Source organism: Saccopteryx bilineata, chromosome 1, assembly GCF_036850765.1.
Source record: "Saccopteryx bilineata isolate mSacBil1 chromosome 1, mSacBil1_pri_phased_curated, whole genome shotgun sequence".
Classification (NCBI taxonomy): domain Eukaryota; kingdom Metazoa; phylum Chordata; class Mammalia; order Chiroptera; family Emballonuridae; genus Saccopteryx; species Saccopteryx bilineata.
The window spans coordinates 244248059-244265045 of NC_089490.1; the positions used below are offsets into that span (position 1 = coordinate 244248059).

General features: G+C 38.1%; 1 protein-coding gene across 2 annotated transcripts in view; it reads right to left on the reverse strand.

The window, feature by feature from the left end:
• Window positions 1-16987, reverse strand: part of RICTOR (RPTOR independent companion of MTOR complex 2) — a 112213-nt gene that overhangs the window by 64591 nt on the left and 30635 nt on the right. For both annotated transcript variants that reach the window (XM_066240078.1, XM_066240069.1), the window contains exon 3: window positions 13405-13502. In XM_066240078.1, the coding sequence (XP_066096175.1) occupies window positions 13405-13502 (98 nt within the window). The remainder of the gene's footprint in view (window positions 1-13404; window positions 13503-16987) is intronic.

Consider the following 16987-nt stretch of genomic DNA (forward strand, 5'->3'; position numbering starts at 1 on the left):
AAAACAAATATGTGTGTATTTGTCATATATTTTTGTCTCTATATATTTCTCTTTTAGCCTAGAAAATAAAATTTTTCTTTTTCAAGTGAGAAGAGGGGAGATAGACACCCACATGTACTCCTACCGGGATCTACCTGGCAACCCCTGTCTGGGGTGAATGCTCAAATCAACTGAGCTGTCTTCAGTACCTGAGGCTGATGCTGGGACCAACCAACCTATACTCCGCGCCTGGAGCTGACTCTTGAACCAGTCAAGCCACTGGCTGCGAGAGGGGGAAAGAAAACAGAGAGAAGGAGGGGGAAGAGATGGTCGCTTCTCATGTGTGCCCTGACTAGGGATCGAACCTGGGATGTCCGCACACCAGGCAATGCTCTATCCACTGAGAAAATCAGCCATGGCCAAAAATAAGATTTTTTAAATACAATTTTAAAAAATATCATATAGTTCAAATACTCATTTATTTCTAAATTATTATTATTATTATTTTTGACCAGCCTGTTTTAGGTTTCTTTAACCCTCCTTTCTGGCCTTCATTTGAATTAACCAATTATTTTGGATTACTCTATTTTTCTTCTCAATTATTTTACCATTCTTTCCATGGTTACCATAGAGACCACACATGCATCCCTGACATTACAGTCTAACACAGGGGTCCCCAAACTATGGCCCGCGGGCCGCATGTGCCCCCCCCCCGCACTTCTGGAAGGGGCACCTCTTTCATTGGTGGTCAGTGAGAGGAGCATAGTTCCCATTAAAATACTGGTCAGGGCCCTGGCCAGTTGGCTCAGCAATAGAGCGTCGGCCTGGCGTGCGGGGGACCTGGGTTCGATTCCCAGCCAGGACACACAGGAGAAGCGCCCATTTGCTTCTCCACCCCCTCCCCCTCCTTCCTCTCTGTCTCTCTCTTCCCCTCCCGCAGCCAAGGCTCCATTGGAGCAAGGATGGTCCAGGCGCTGGTGATGGCTCCTTGGCCTCTGCCCCAGGCGCTAGAGTGGCTCTGGTTGAGGCAGAGCGACGCCCCGGAGGGGCAGAGCATCGCCCCCTGGTGGGCAGAGAGCGTTGCCCCTGGTCCGGAGGGGCAGAGCATCGCCCCCTGGTGGGCAGAGAGCGTCGCCCCTGGTCCGCAGGGGCAGAACATCGCCCCCTGGTGGGCAGAGAGCGTCGCCCCTGGTGGGCGTGCCGGGTGGATCCCCGTCGGGCACATGCGGGAGTCTGTCTGACTGTCTCTCTCCGTTTCCAGCTTCAGAAAAGTACCAAAAAAAAAAAAAAAAAAGAAAAGAAGGCTAAGGGCATCTTAGCTAATTAAAAAATAAAATAAAATAATAAAATAAAATACTGGTCAGTTTGTTGATTTAAATTTACTTGTTCTTTATTTTAAATATTATATTTGTTCCCGTTTTGTTTTTTTACTTTAAAATAAGTTATGTGCAGTGTGCATAGGGATTTGTTCATAGTTTTTTTATACTCAGGCCCTCCAACGGTCTGAGGGACAGTGAACTGGCCCCTGTGTAAAAAGTTTGGGGACCCCTGGTCTAACACAATATTACTTTACCCAGTCCTTAATAATGCTAGACTGTTAAAATAATAATGATGATAAACTCCTCTAACAGTTTAATTTCATTTACTGCCCTCACCTTATTAAACCCCATAAGATAGTCAGTTTTGTTTTTAGTTCAAATTTAGTCAATATCAACTTATACATATTGACTCACAAATTCACCTTGTCTATTTTCTTCACTGCAGAGTTACCTTAATGTAAAATTCTCCCTTCAGTCTGAAGAATCATGTTTGTTGTTGTTGACTTGTTCTATTGGTATTTTTATTTCTTTAATTTTTTAGCCATGGTTGCTAGTAATGAATTCTTTTGATTTTTGTTTGTCTAGAAAATGATTATTTCTTTCACTTTAATTTGGGAGGATATTTTGTTAGATTTATAGATTTTTAGGTTAGATGCTATTTTCTTAAAACAGTTTCAGGATGGTTCCCACTGTTTCTGTTAGAAGTCTGAAATTAATCTAACTGTTGGCTCCTTTGAAGGGCATAACCTTTTTCTAAGACTCCGTTTCAGAAATCTTATTGTACAGGTGCGCTTTTCTTTGCATCTATCTTAATTAGGAAAAACAGAAATTCCCAAATCTCTGAGTTGATATATTTTATCAGTTTTAGAATGTTCTGTACATCATCTTTTCAAAATTACCTCTGCCCAATCCTTTCTTTTCTTTCCTTCTGATCATTCAAATGTCAAAACATTGTTTGTATATTTAAAAAATCTCCAAATTCTCTTTCCTGCTTTCTCCACTCTCATTTATCTGTGTTTCAGTTAGATGTTCTCTTACTTGCTTTTTGATATGTCTAATTTTCTATTATACTTATCTAATGAGTTTTTCATTTCAGATATATTTTTCCTTCTTGAATTTCCACTTAATTTTGTAGACATCCAATACTGTAATAAAAAATCATTTATCTATTTTCTCCATAGTTCCTTCTATTTTGACATTAATCTTATTTTAAATATTTAAAGTGTTTATTAAGTGGATATGAATAATGTGGATTATCCCTAGGTCTGTTTCTATTATCTGTTTTTCTTTTTGTGCTGGTCCTATAAGTCCTGTCTTTTTTTTTCTTTTCTTTTTTGTACTTTTCTGAAGCTGGAAACGGGGAGGTAGTCAGACAGACTCCCGCATGCACCGGGCTGGGATCCACCCGGCACGCCCACCAGGGAGCAATGCTCTGCCCACCCGGGGCTTCGCTCTGTCACGACCAGAGCCACTCTAGCGCCTGGGGCAGAGGCCAAGAAGCCATCCCCAGTGCCCGGGCCATCTTTGCTCCAATGGCGCCTTGGCTGTGGGAGGGGAAGAGAGAGTCAGAGAGAAAGGAGAGGGGGAGGGGTAGAGAAGCAGATGGGTGCTTCTCCTGTGTGCCCTGGCCGGGAATCGAACCCGGGACTCCTGCATGCCAGGCCAACGCTCTACCACTGAGCCAACCGGCCAGGGTTAAGTCCTGTCTTTTGATGGATCCTGTAATGTTTGTATATAAAAACCTGCCAAGATTCCTGATGATGTCATTTTTCCCCACAGAGGGTTCATCCTTCTCTGTGAGGCCACTGGACACTGCTGAGTCCATATCAGGTTGCTGCCCTGATAAGACTCAAGTCTACCTTTGACTTTTACCTTCTCTCTTCACCCCACAAATTTCAACCGAAAGCCTGTGTTTCGGGGGACTAATTCAAAGAAGGACAAATCTAATTTTTGTGTTACAGAAACACTACAAGCTTCACCCTGAATTTTAAAGATTTTCTGCTTAGGTTTTTATGTTTTCCTTATCAAAGGCAATCCCTGGAGTCAACAAATATACTGAGGGGAGAATCTCCTTATACTGTACTTGATTTCTCCTAAGTCCCCACCAGAAGCGCTGCGCTTTTCCATCCACTCCTAGGTAGATGGCCCCTAGGCTTCAATTCTGAATCCTTCGCTTCCTGCCCACACTCTACACCAGCACAGGCAACCCAAGTAAAAGTTATTAAAAAGTAAGCTCACTTCCACAAGCTTCCTCCTTCTCTAAAGCTTTGGCTCCTAAACTTGTTGCCTGAACAGTTCACTGCTCCTTCAAAGAGGTATTCATTAAGAACAGTGACCCAGTACTAGCTCCCTGCATTCCACCTGCATACCCATATACCACTTTAACGTAGTCTGAATTTTGAAAATTGACTGTTATACAAAAGTTACATAAAATTTCTCAAGTAATTTATTAGGCCTAACTAAAACATTATTAAAAAGGTTAATCATTTAACCATGAAGAATCAGAAGGGTTTTTAAGTGCTCTTTTATTATTCTTTCTAAATATGAGGCTATGAACATCTTAACTATACAGAATAAACCAACCAAAGTGATCATCACACATCTGCCTCTGGAAAAAAAAAAAAGGACCTAAGAACGCATAGCTGACCCTTGAACAACATGAATTTAAACTGTGTGGGTTAACTTACACACAGATTTCTTCAGGAAGTGTGAAAACTTTTCAGAAGAAAAACTTCTAGAGATTTGCAACAATTTGAAAAACCTTGCAGAGAACCAACCACTCAGCCTAGAAATAATTTTTTAAAATTTAAAAAATAGGTTTGTAGAGAATACATGAAGATACTAATCTATTTTATTATTTACTACATAAAATATACACAGTAATGTATAGTAAGCTATGAGTAGCTAAGTTTAGGGGGAATCAAAAATTACATACAGATTTTCAACTACATGGGGACCGCTAACCCCCATGTTGTTCAAGGGCCAACTGCATATCAGAAGGCAACATACTGTACGTAGCAAAAAGCTGATGACATAAATTTATTATCCTATTGGTAAAATACTTGTAAAATTTCCTATCCAATTTCTTTAGAGGCAAAAAAATAAAATAAGGAAAAAAGAAAAGTAAAGGAAGAGATGTCCTAACCAGCAGAGCAGGGGATAGGAACAGAGTAGCTCTCAGATATTGCTATATTTTCATAGCACGGATGAAGATTATAAAAAGGATCACTTTACGTGCTGAAAAAATGCTGTGTATATAGCATAAATAGGCAAAACAAGATAAAAAGCTTTTCTTCATAATGTTTTTGTCCAAAAATGGTTTTACTGGTATTCTTATAAAATCTTTAAAATTCTGAACTAAGATAAATAAAAATGCCTTTAAATTTTCAAGAGTATAGAATTTTTAAATTTTTATTGTTTTTTGTTAATGTAAGTACTTCACAACTGAGAATTTTTTATTATACGTACATATAAATTTAAAATAATAATGTAAGATTTCCTAAGTTTCGAGACATGATAGAAAAAATTCTATACTGCTAAAAAACCATTTGCATTTCTAAAATTAAGTTAAATATGTTTTTAGTCAAATATGATAGGCAAAAGGTTAAAGTCCTGTATTCGTTTGTTAGGGCTGCTGTAACAAGTACCACAGACCTGGTGTTTTAAATGCAGAAATGTATTTTTTCATTATCTAGAAGCCCAAGATCAAGTCTTCAGTTTCCTTGTCCTGAGGGCCTCTCTCCTTGGCTTACAGATAGATGACTAGCTTACATTTTCATACACAGTGTGGCAAAAGTAGGTTTACAGTTTGTGAGGATGAGAAAGTTTATTCTTGTATTATTATTTATTAATCACTGTATTATTTTCCATACGAATAACTGTAAACCTACGTTTGTCCTAACCTGCATAGACAAACCTCCATTTCGTCTGTGTGTGTCTGTGTTCTAATCTTCATCTTCTTTTCTTGTCAGGACACCAGTCATACTGAATTAGGAACCATCCCTATGACCTAATCTTACCTTAATTATGTCTTTAAAAGCTCTATCAACAACCAGACATGTTCAGGGGCACTTAGGGGTTAGGACTTCAACTAAAGAAATGATGGGGGGAGGGTATACCATTCAGCCCGCAACACTTCACCCTCACCTAATAAAAGTAATACTGGTGGGCCCTTCCAATTACAAGGTCGAAACAAATTGGGGAAAGACTTCTCAGAAGAGACAAAGAAAATGTACAAAGAATTTACTTTAGACATAAAATTGACAAATCAAGCCCCTTAACTCTTACTCTAAAAAGGAGGGAGGCAGAAACAGCAAGAAAAACACTGAACTGATCAATTTTAAAAAATGGGAATCTCATCCCACCTTAACAACTGACTAAATTAACAATTTAATCTTTAGGTAGCAGTTTTCTCACTGCTATCTTACATTACAGGTAATTTCCTGTCTCTTCTACAAGTTATTAAAATATAATACTGCCTGCCCTATCACAGAAGTTTGTTATATTAAGAATAAATCACAGTATGTTTAGAAATTATTTAAGACCTTCCAAAATGTAAGAGTGTCAAGACAGTCACTTAAAATGCTAAATTATTAGACACCACTCACACTTTCCAAATGGAATCAGAGTTCAAGCAGAAGATTGTGTGAGGGCTACCCCCCTTTCCCTGTTTATGACTGAAAGCTGGGAAGATGATGTATCTTAGTCATTTCAAAACTGTCTGAGAATAAGCTAAACCTAAAAGAAACGGAAAGACAGAATGCAACTAATAACACTGTTCAACTGCTGGTTGTTTTCCTGAAATTAGAACCCAAAAGTTGGTCTTCCTCATCATAACAGTAAATAAATTCTTTTTATTTTAGCTAAATTGAATTAGGTTTCTTGAATTTGTTATTTATAAACCAACTTCAGCATTCAGTATCATCATGTCTATAATTATAAGCATAACTGTTAAATTTAATTTTTATATAAACAAAACAAATATTATGTAATATCTTATTTTAAAATGGGCTAACAGTTTTGATAGTATATCACTATTTTCTTTTGCCTATTAAAATCTATGTTCAACATCAATTTATTTGTGAAAATTCCATGACTTTCTTATAAATACTAAAATATTCAAAAGGGGTTGTCAATAATGTTATATTCTGACAAGATTAAAACAGAAGTCTAAACCATCTCTAAATAATAAAAATGTTTGAGATACTTAATAAAATTAATTTTAAAAGTATAATAATCAGTTAAAACTAGACAGTTAAATGCTATTCCCATTTTACGTGTATTGCTCTGAAGGTTAAATAAATGGTTCTAAATAAGCAACACATAGAATAAACAAAATGTTAAAAAGATCTAACTACAGATTAGAATTCCGTAACATTATATGGAATTCTAATGGTTTTACAGAGGCCAATTCAGAAGTAAGTTTTAACATAAAATGTACAAATGCTCTTGGCTAAGTAATCACACTTTGAAAATTCAACTCTTCACAAAAATGCACACAAAAGTGTACTAACGCATTTTTTAACATAGCAAACTGATGTAGGAAAAACATGTCTTGGCCCTGGCCGGTTGGCTCAGTGGTAGAGCGTCGGCCTGGTGTGCAGAAGTCCCGGGTTCAATTCCCGGCCAGGGCACACAGGAGAAGCGCCCATCTGCTTCTCCACTCCTCCCCCTCTCCTTCCTCTCTGTCTCTCTCTTTCCCTCCCGCAGCCAAGGATCCACTGGAGCAAAGATGGCCCGGGCGCTGAGGATGGCTCCTTGGCCTCTGCTCCAGGTGCTAGAGTGGCTCTGGTCGCAACAGAGCGATGCCCCGGAGGGGCAGAACATTGCCCCCTGGTGAGCAGAGCATCGCCCCTGGTGGGCGTGCCGGGTGGATCCCAGTCGGGCGCATGCGGGAGTCTATCTGACTGTCTCTCCCCGTTTCCAGCTTCAGAAAAATACAAAAAAAAAACAAAAAAAACTATGTCTTTGAAATGTGGAGTGATGGAATAAATTATGGTATATGTATGTACACATATGTTTATGTATATATATATATTACATACACATATACATGTATTTGTGGATATATACACATACCTATCCACACATATTCAGCTATAAAAAAAGTAGCTCTAGCCCTGGCCGGTTGGCTCAGCAGTAGAGCATCAGCCTGGCGTGCGGGGGACCTGGGTTCGATTCCCGGCCAAGGCACATTGGAGAAGCGCCCATTTGCTTCTCCACCCCCCCCTCCTTCCTCTCTGTCTCTCTCTTCCCCTCCCGCAGCCAAGGCTCCATTGGAGCAAAGATGGCCCGGGCATTGGGGATGGCTTCTTGGCCTTTGTCCCAGGTGCTAGAGTGGCTCTGGTTGAGGCAGAGCATCGCCCCCTGGTGGGCAGAGCGTCGCCCCTGGTGGGCGGGCCGGGTGGATCCCGGTCTGGCGCATGCGGGAGTCTGACTGTCTCTCCTCATTTCCAACTTCAGAAAAATGCAAAAAAAAAAAAAGTAGCTCTATATTTGTAGAAAAGGATTCTATAATATATTGGGAAGTAGGAAAATGCAAACTACAAATCAATATATTTCATTATTTTGTTAAAAGACCTTTGTATAGATACATAATCATAAATAGTAAATAAACTAAGCACTACTAAACACTTCTTTTTGTTTAGCTCTTCTAATTCTCACATCAGCACACACACACATTGATAACCAGACCAGAGAAGGACAAACGTGGTCTGCGTCGGGGCAGGGAGATGGAGGGAAGCATGTGAGAAAGGCCTTGCTCTTTTACTACAGGCAGTCCTCGGGTTACAAATGAGATAAGTTCTGTAGGTTTGAAAATGTGTAAGTATTTATATGCAGAGAAAGGTAAAAATAAATACTATGTTAAGACAAACATCTGCCTAAATTGCATTTAATATTAATAGGTAAATGTACCTGTTCCAACTTACACACAAATTCAACTTAAGAACAAACCTACAGAGCCTGTCAGTTTGCACCCTGGGGATGGCCTGTATATATTGTTCTGCACCATTTTAATGTCTTACATGTAGCTTATACTGTTACTGCATTTTACAAAACAGAACAAAATAAAGATTCCTTTGGAGGTTTTCATATAAATATGTGAGATTAAATACAGAAAAAGAGAACTTTTAGACTATAAAAGTGCTGAAATATTCCCATCTTTAAAAACAGGTCTTTATGAGCATGTTTATGGCTTTAAAAATAGATAGAATACTAAGATTCTATTCATCAGCAATCTGTTATACACATTACTTTATCTAGTGAAATGATGTCAGAAGGCAAGCATGGCTGTGTGACATTCACATGGTTGTAAGATCACATTGCTAGCACCCTCTCTTCATACCTTAAAAGGAGGTTTAAAAATCTGGAGATGAAATCCACCCTATACAACGTTTTATCCAACTGATCTACTAAATTAACTTAATCCTATGAGCTAGGCTTATTCTTTAAAAAAAAATGCTAATACAACAAAACCTCATATTTTAAATGTAAAAGCTTCCCAATGCAATACAATATGTTTAATTATATATTTGTTATGTGGCAGGCGTTGGGATATAGATGGATATGAGTAGAAAAATAAGTATCAGCTATTTTTTTCGCTTAAGAAACTCAGTTTAATAAGACAGTAACCCAAAAGAAACAATAAAAGAATAGATAAAATTTAGTAGACAAATACATAAGCTGTTATGGGAACGCAGAGAGAGGTGACCAATTAACTCCTAAATAACGAACAAGTCTACTGGCATCAAAATTATTATTCTCATTTTCTTAGTCTATAGAACTATTCTTATGAGATTTCTGAGAATTCCTATATTTTATTCTATAAAAATTTAAGCACAGATTTTATAGGAATACCAGCTCTGTAATATTTATAATTAATAAATAATATTAATATTTATTAATCTAGCTCTCCAACAAAATAGAATTCAAAGACACATTATGATTAAATATAGTAAGCATTTACTTTGTGCTAGGTACATGGAAAAGTTTTATAAAAATATCTATAGACATTTAATTACAGCAGTTCTTCTTAACCAGAGGCAATTCTGTTCCCCCACACAATGTATTGATTTTAGCAATAACTGGAAACATTTCTGCTGTCACACTGGTGGAGGTGTGCTGCTGGCATCTTGTGGGCAGAGGCCAGATACTGCTCCATACCCTAAAATGAACAAGACATTCTCCCAAAACAAATAATTATCTCACTCATATGTCTACATTACTGAGGTCAAAAAACCCTGTTACAGTAACAGTTTACTAATCTGCAACTCAAATTATTAAGCAGACTCTTCTCAGAGTCAGCCAAAAAACTAGAAAAGTGGAAAAAATACAATATAAAACCAAATCCCTTTGTATGAAGTACATATTATACGCAGCACTGTACCGGGACCTTGCCTCTAATAGCAGTAAGATTATCTTGGAGTCAAGAAAATCAGGCCAAGATTGCCTTGCTAGAAGACAGGGTCAGAGTTAGGCTGTTTAAGTCCTCTTTTATTTGATCTAAAGGTCCTAGTTTTCCAATTACATCACCAAGCAGCCGAAACAGAATCTTATCAAGCTCAACATTTGAGGACAACACCCTCAGACCCGACTCAAGGTTTTTATTCCCTCTTATTGTAGATAAATTCTAATATGTTTGGTCATCTGGTTTTTAAATCCATAATAATTTAAAACAGCAAATAAAAGGACTACTATAACCTAGCACCAGGGCCAGAAGAAATGTGAAAATTATAAAGAAAAGATATGGCTAAACAAATCAAGAATACAAAAAGCCCCAAAGCCTAGGATCTTCATGACAGAGATCAATCTTTCTATCCAGTGATACAACGGGGGAGGGGTGGGAGGCAGAAATAATGAGTAAAGGAGAGAAGGGGAATCTGTAGGGAAGGGTGAGATAAAAGGGAAAAGAGGGAAGAAGCAGAAGAGAGGAGGAGATAGAAGGAAATAAGAAAGGGGAGAAGAGATTAGAGAGCACAAATCAAGGAGAGGTAACTGGATGGAATGACTTAGTAAAATACTGTGGGAAAAACTCAAAGACAAGAGAAATAAGGAAATAAAGTAGGAAAAAAAAGAAAGTAGCTGACCCTAAGTCAAGACAGCCTGGGACCTAGACAGAGATAAATGAGGAATAAAGAAGAATAAAGAAAGGTGGCCAACAGATTCCTAGAAATAAATGTTTAAATCTCTCCTATTCCAAAAAGGTCTCTATGTACACTGTCCATTACGGTTGGTACACACCAGCCACAAGGGGCTTATAGGCACTGGAAATGAGGCTAGTCTGAAATGAGATGTACTATGGTGTAATATACACACTTGACTTCAAAGCCTTAATATGAAATGCCAAACATCCCATGTAATATAAAACATGAATATTTTATACTAATTACATCAAATGATAATAATATTGATACAGTGGATTAAAAATAATTTCATGTTTCCTTTTTTTTTTTTATCGTGGGTACTAGAAATTTTAAAATTATGTATGTGGCTATATTTCTACCAGACAGTGCTACTGCAGATTTTTAAGATGGCTTTCGTACTGCCCAGTGCCAGAGTGGAGTAAGAGAAATCACCACCATTCTCATGTGTAGCCCTAATTGCAGAATCCTAGCTGTCAAGAGATGTAAAATTACACATCCAGGTGTTAACCTCATTATGACAGAAACCATGAGTTCAAACAGGATAGAAATCTCTATGAATTTTACTAGTTAAATCTGAGCAAGTGGAAAAGACTTACTAATGTCAAGTGAAGAAGGGTGAAAAAAACTGGAAATTTAATATATAGAAGAGAATGACCCAGGAGATAGAATTTGCAACCTTTGAACAACTTTGGGTCTTAAAGACTTGACATTATCTGACTAGCACAGTGCAAGAAGGTATTTGAATCTTTTCATTAGATTCATAAAATGAAAACATATATAAGGATATTTTTGAAGACTCCTTCTAAAGCAGCGGTTCTCAACCTGTGGGTCGCGACCCCGGCAGGGGTCGAATGACCAAAACACAGGGGTCGCCTAAAGCCACTGGAAATACATATTTTATTTAAAAATGTATTGTATAATAAATATGTATTTTCCGATGGCTTTAGGGCAACCCCTGTGTTTTGGTCATTCGACCCCCGCCGGGGTCGCGACCCACAGGTTGAGAACCGCTGTTCTAAAGCACTTATTCAGTGTTTGGTAAAGCACTGTCCAGATACGCCAAGGTTGCAGCTTCAATCCCCAGTCAGGGCACATACAAGAATTGACCAGTGGATGATTAAATAAGTGGAACAACAAATACATGTTTCTCTCTCTCTCTTTCTCTCTGTCTTCTAATCTTTCTCAAATCAATCAATAAAAAGTCATTCTCAACCTTGATATAAAACTATTTTTTCATGTTACAGAAATACAAATGCTAGAATATTTTAAACATTCACTAAAATGTGCCTATGTACTTGCTTCCTTAACTATGAAAAAGACTAATCTATTTTATATTTATTGCACACCATATCAACAAATTTTGTTACATAGTAACTATATTCTCATCTTCTTTTATTTCTATCAAATCAAATCCAAGCCACAGTCCAATTACCAGATAGTAAAGAATTAAAGATTTTAAAGGGTTAAAACAGTGCTGTTCAAACTTTAATGTACAGAAATTGACCTGAGAATCTTTATTAAAATATAATTTGTGCCCTGGCCAGTTGGCTCAGTGGTAGAGTGCTGGCCTGGAGTGTAGATGTCCCCAGGTTTGAGTCTCAGTCAGGACACACAGGAGAAGTGACCATCTGCTTCTCTACCCCTCCCTCTCCCCTTTCTCTCTCTCTCTCTCTCTCTTCACTTCCTGCAGCCACAGCTCGAATGACTTGACCACATTGGCCCCAGGCACTGACAAAGGCTGTCTGGAGCCTCGACCTCAGGCACTAAAAATAGCTCAGTTGTGAGCATGACTCCAGATGGACAGAGCATAGGCCCCGGACGGGTGAATCCTGGTCAGTGCACATGCGGGAGTCTGTCTATCTCCCTCCTCTCACTTGGAAAAGAAGAAATAAAAATATATTAAGATAAAATAAAATAAAATGTAAATCATGATTCAGTAGGCCTGGGTGGGCTGAAAATAGTGTATTTCAAACAGACTCCAAGGTGACACAACAAGCCAATGCTGCTGGTCTGTAGATCACACTTAGAGTAGAAAAAGGTTAAAACATACAATTATCCCTATATTTAAAATGGAGAACAATTTAAATTTAGTAAACTAAAATGCAAAAATAATCCCCCACCCCAGAGAATCCATTCTGACTTCTATTTATGGTATCACCTCAAATAATAGGCATTTTAGTGTTTCCAAGAGTTGGCTTTCCAGAATTACCAGACTCAAAACATACCAATGCATCAAACTCGGGAATTCTTAGCTGCTAATAGAGATCAAGTCAATATTTATTTGGGATGAGGGCCCCTACATTTATCTTAGGCTCTGAGATCCAGATAATGGGAATAGAGTATCAGGGAAAGAGAGTTTAGGAAAGTTTTAACACTTCCCTGGAAATTATGGTTATGCCTATGAAATGCAACACATATGTGTTCTTATATACAAACATATTTACCATATGTCATCAAATAAAAGTAAGTATAAAAAGGCAAAATAAATACATCATTATGTAAACAATAATGAAGAATGGATTATGGACTTCTCAGTGACGTTTTTCTTTATTTTCTGGTCCTTCCAAATTTTCTAAAAATTTGTAGTATTGCTGTTATTCAAATACACTTTTAAATTTAAAAACACATGACAGCCTGACATTTGGTGGTGCAGTGGATAATGTATCGACCTGGACCTGGACGTTGAGGTCACCAGTTCAAAGCCCTGGGCTTGCCTGGTCCAGGCACATACAACAGCCAATCAATGAACTAAAGGGGAACAGCTATAAATTGATAATCTCCTTCCCCAACACCTCTTTCCCTTCTCTCTATAAAACCAATAAATAAAATCTTAAAAATAAAAACACATGATAAAATCCATGAGAAGCATTAAAAGCATTAGTACTGAGTGAATACTATATAATTTCTATTATTGAACAAAGAATTTTAGATGATTAATATTAATAATGATTCAAGTTACTTACCTTAGTAAAGTTATTCAAATGGCCCAGCTTTCTCATATTTGAAACCCCTTGCAATTTGGCCACATTTTGGAGAATCTCCCTTAAGTTGTCAGAAGGTTCTAGAAGAAAAGACAGATACTTTAACATAATTTTAAAAGAGTAATTTCCTAACCAAACATAAAACATGCAGTATTAAAATCTCACAACTCTGGCTTTTGGTTAAAATTCTTACTCTCTCTCTCTACCTCAAATCCAGCTACTTAGGTGACATCAAAGTCTATGTGGATGTTTCATTCAAGGACCTTCACAGCTATACTACACTAATATCTATGACCTAACTCTGTGTGTCATCATCTGGAATTATTCAACCACTAAATCTGAAATTTCAGCATTCCAAATTTCACTTCTAGCTACAATGTAGTAATATATAAAACTATAATTCAAGACCCTGGATATCAACAAGAAATAATCCCTGCGAGAAGAGAAACAAGCCAAGTGTTCTCTACAATTGTCCCAGCTTAGTGCCTTAGTAGAGTCTTCCTTCAGCTCTTTAGAAGAGAGCATTGCAAAGAGCGAGAGAACATTAAAGATCTTGCAAAGGAATCCCTCAGGTAGTCAGTGTAACAATGACTGGTGTGCATGGATGTGTGTGAGGGAGTCGCCACTCAAAAGCCTTACAGAAAAGAGCACCTTGCACTCACACAGGACAGGGAGCTGTGCCAAACTAAGGAGTCACCGTAGGCTTAGTGGGTAAAACTCAGATACAAACTTCAAACTTCGCACTAACCCCATCTAACAAATCTTCAAAGCAAGAATTGAAAGCTTTAAGCTGATTCCATGTAACTAAACTGTGTCTCAGACCAAAGTTCAAGAAGATTTATAGGAGGAGAAAAAATATGAAGAATGTAACAGGGCAAAATTTAGTGTTTATCATCCAGTCAGAAACTATCAAGCATGCATGGCAAAGAATCAGGACAACCCATAATGAGCAGAAAAATCAACTGAAAAATCAACAGGAACTGACACAAATGTTATTAGTATTAGCAGAAAAGGACATTAAAACAGTTTTTGTAACTGTGGTCTGTATGTTCAAAAACTTATGGAGCAGCATAAAAGGTGTGTAAAAGCTCTCAAACTGTATCTCAAATGAAAATATACTGTATAGGAGTAAGCAAATCATACCTTTATAGAAGGTAAGAATTGTAAACTTGGAAGACAAAGCAATAGAAACTATCCAAAATGTAATGCAAAGAAAAATAAATAAAAGAACATCAGTGAGCAATGGGACTCCAGACAGCCGAATATAATTAGAACCTGTAATTAGAATCCTCAAAAGAAAGAAATAAGGGGGACAGAAAAATTCTTTGAAATAATAAATAAAAATTTCCAAATTTGATGAAAATAAGCCAATAAATCCAAGAGGCTCAACCCAACCCAAGCACAAGAAACATGAAGAAAACTACAGCAAGGCACATCATAATCAAATCAAACTGCTCATAAGCACTGGTAAAAAATAAATATATATTAAAAGCAACCAGATTTTTTTTTAAAAAAGACACATTACATAGAAGTAAAGAAAGGGATGACAGCAGATTTTTCGTGGGAAACAAGGCAAGTGAGAAATGGATCAACATTTTTAAAATAAATAAAACAGTGCTATAAAAAATGTTTAAAAACCATTCTTAGCTCCCTTGCTTTACAAAAACAGGTCACAACCAAATATGGTCCCATGGTCAGTAACCTGCCAATCCCTGATACGGACTGTCAATTTCCTCAGGCTGCCATAAGCTATTTTACTACTAATATATTCAGCACCTTATTTGTTTTAAACAAAACAAAAACACAATCTAAAAAGAAACATTGCAGATATTTTAGTTTAAGAGCCATTATGACTTCCTTTGAGATTTTTATGTAAACATAAAACCAAGGAACTATTTGTTTTGAATTAGTGCTCTCCTCAGCAAACCTGCTTCTCCAAGCCTCCCCCTCTCATTTTTCTCTCTCTCTCTCTTCTCCCCTCCTGCAGCCAAGGCTCAATTAGTAAGTTGGCCCCCGGCGATGAGGATGGCTCTATGGGCTCCACGGACTCCACCTCAGGTGCTAAAAAATGACTCCGAATGAATGGAGCAACAACCCAGATGGGTCGAGCATCTCCCCTGGTGGGCTTGCCAGGGTGGATCCCTGTCCCTCACATGTAGAAGACTATCTTTGCCTCCCCTCCTCTCACTAAAAAAATAAAATAAAATAGCCTTGTCCAGTTGGCTCGGTGGTAGAGCATCAGCCAGGTGTATGGAAGTTCAGGGTTTGATTCCCGGCCAGGGCACACAGGAGAGGCGCCCATCTGCTTCTCCACCCTTCCCCCTCTCCTTCCTCTCTGTCTCTCTCTTCCCCTAGTGCAGCCAAGGTTCCACTGGTGCAAGCTCGCTCGGGCGCTAAGGATGGCTCCATGGCCTCTGCCTTAGGTACTAGAATGGCTCAGATTGCAACAGAGCAACACCTCAGATGGGCAGAACATTGTCTCCTGTTGGGCATGCCAAGTGGATCCCATTCGGGCTCATGCAGGAGTCTGACTGCCTCCCTGCTTCTCACTTCAGAAAAATACCAAACAAACAAACAAAGTTTATGAACAAAAACCATGTCTTGCCCTGCTCAGCTGGCTCAGTGGTAGAGCATAGGTCCAGCGTGTGGAAGTCCCGGGTTCCATTCGCAGTCAGAGCACACAGGAGAAGTAACCATCTGCTTCTCCATTCCTCTCCCTCCCCCTTTTCTCTCTTTCTCTCTTTCTCTCTCTCTAACCCCTCTCCAGCAGCCATGACTCATTGGAACAAGCTGGCCCTGGGTGTTGAAGCCTTACCTCAGGCGCTAACATAGTTCGGTTGCCGAGCAATGGAGCAACAGCCCCAGATGGGCAGAGCATGGCCCCATAGGGCTTGCTGGGTGGATTCTGGCCAGGGCACATACGATAGTCTGTCTCTCTGCCTCCCCGCCTCTCATTTAATAAGACAAACAAACAAAATGTCTTTAGTTGGTTTATTATGAGGATTTTATTATATAAGATATAGACCAGGATGGATCTGGATATAGAACATTAAAAATAAAGGAAGACAGCTGGAAATAGTAATTTATTTGAACAGCACTTCTAGTAAAAGTTGCATGAGTACAGACTCTTGATATAGGAAGCTATAACCTTTATTTCAAATCATTATTTTAAATAAATTATAAATGCAATTGCCATAAATGCTTAAAATTAAACTTTAAATGATAAAATATTCCTCCCAAAGTTCTCAAAGAAAAAATTATAATAACGACACTGTAACAGTGGAAACAGTATAGTGGGCACACAGGTTTCCCCCTCTAGACTGTATTTAGCAATTTTATTGCTTGTATAATTAAAAATATAAATGTATTCTATAAAGGACAATTTTTATACACCCTGGGAATAGCTCTGTTTTTAGATTTCTAAATTGAATTCAATTGTATATTTCAGTGCTCACTATATGCAATATTCCCTGCCAACTGTTAAGTGAGAAAATTAATAAGCATAAGATACGGTCTCAACCTGGAGATCAAAATTTAAAAAAGAGGCCAATAAGCACTGAATAGC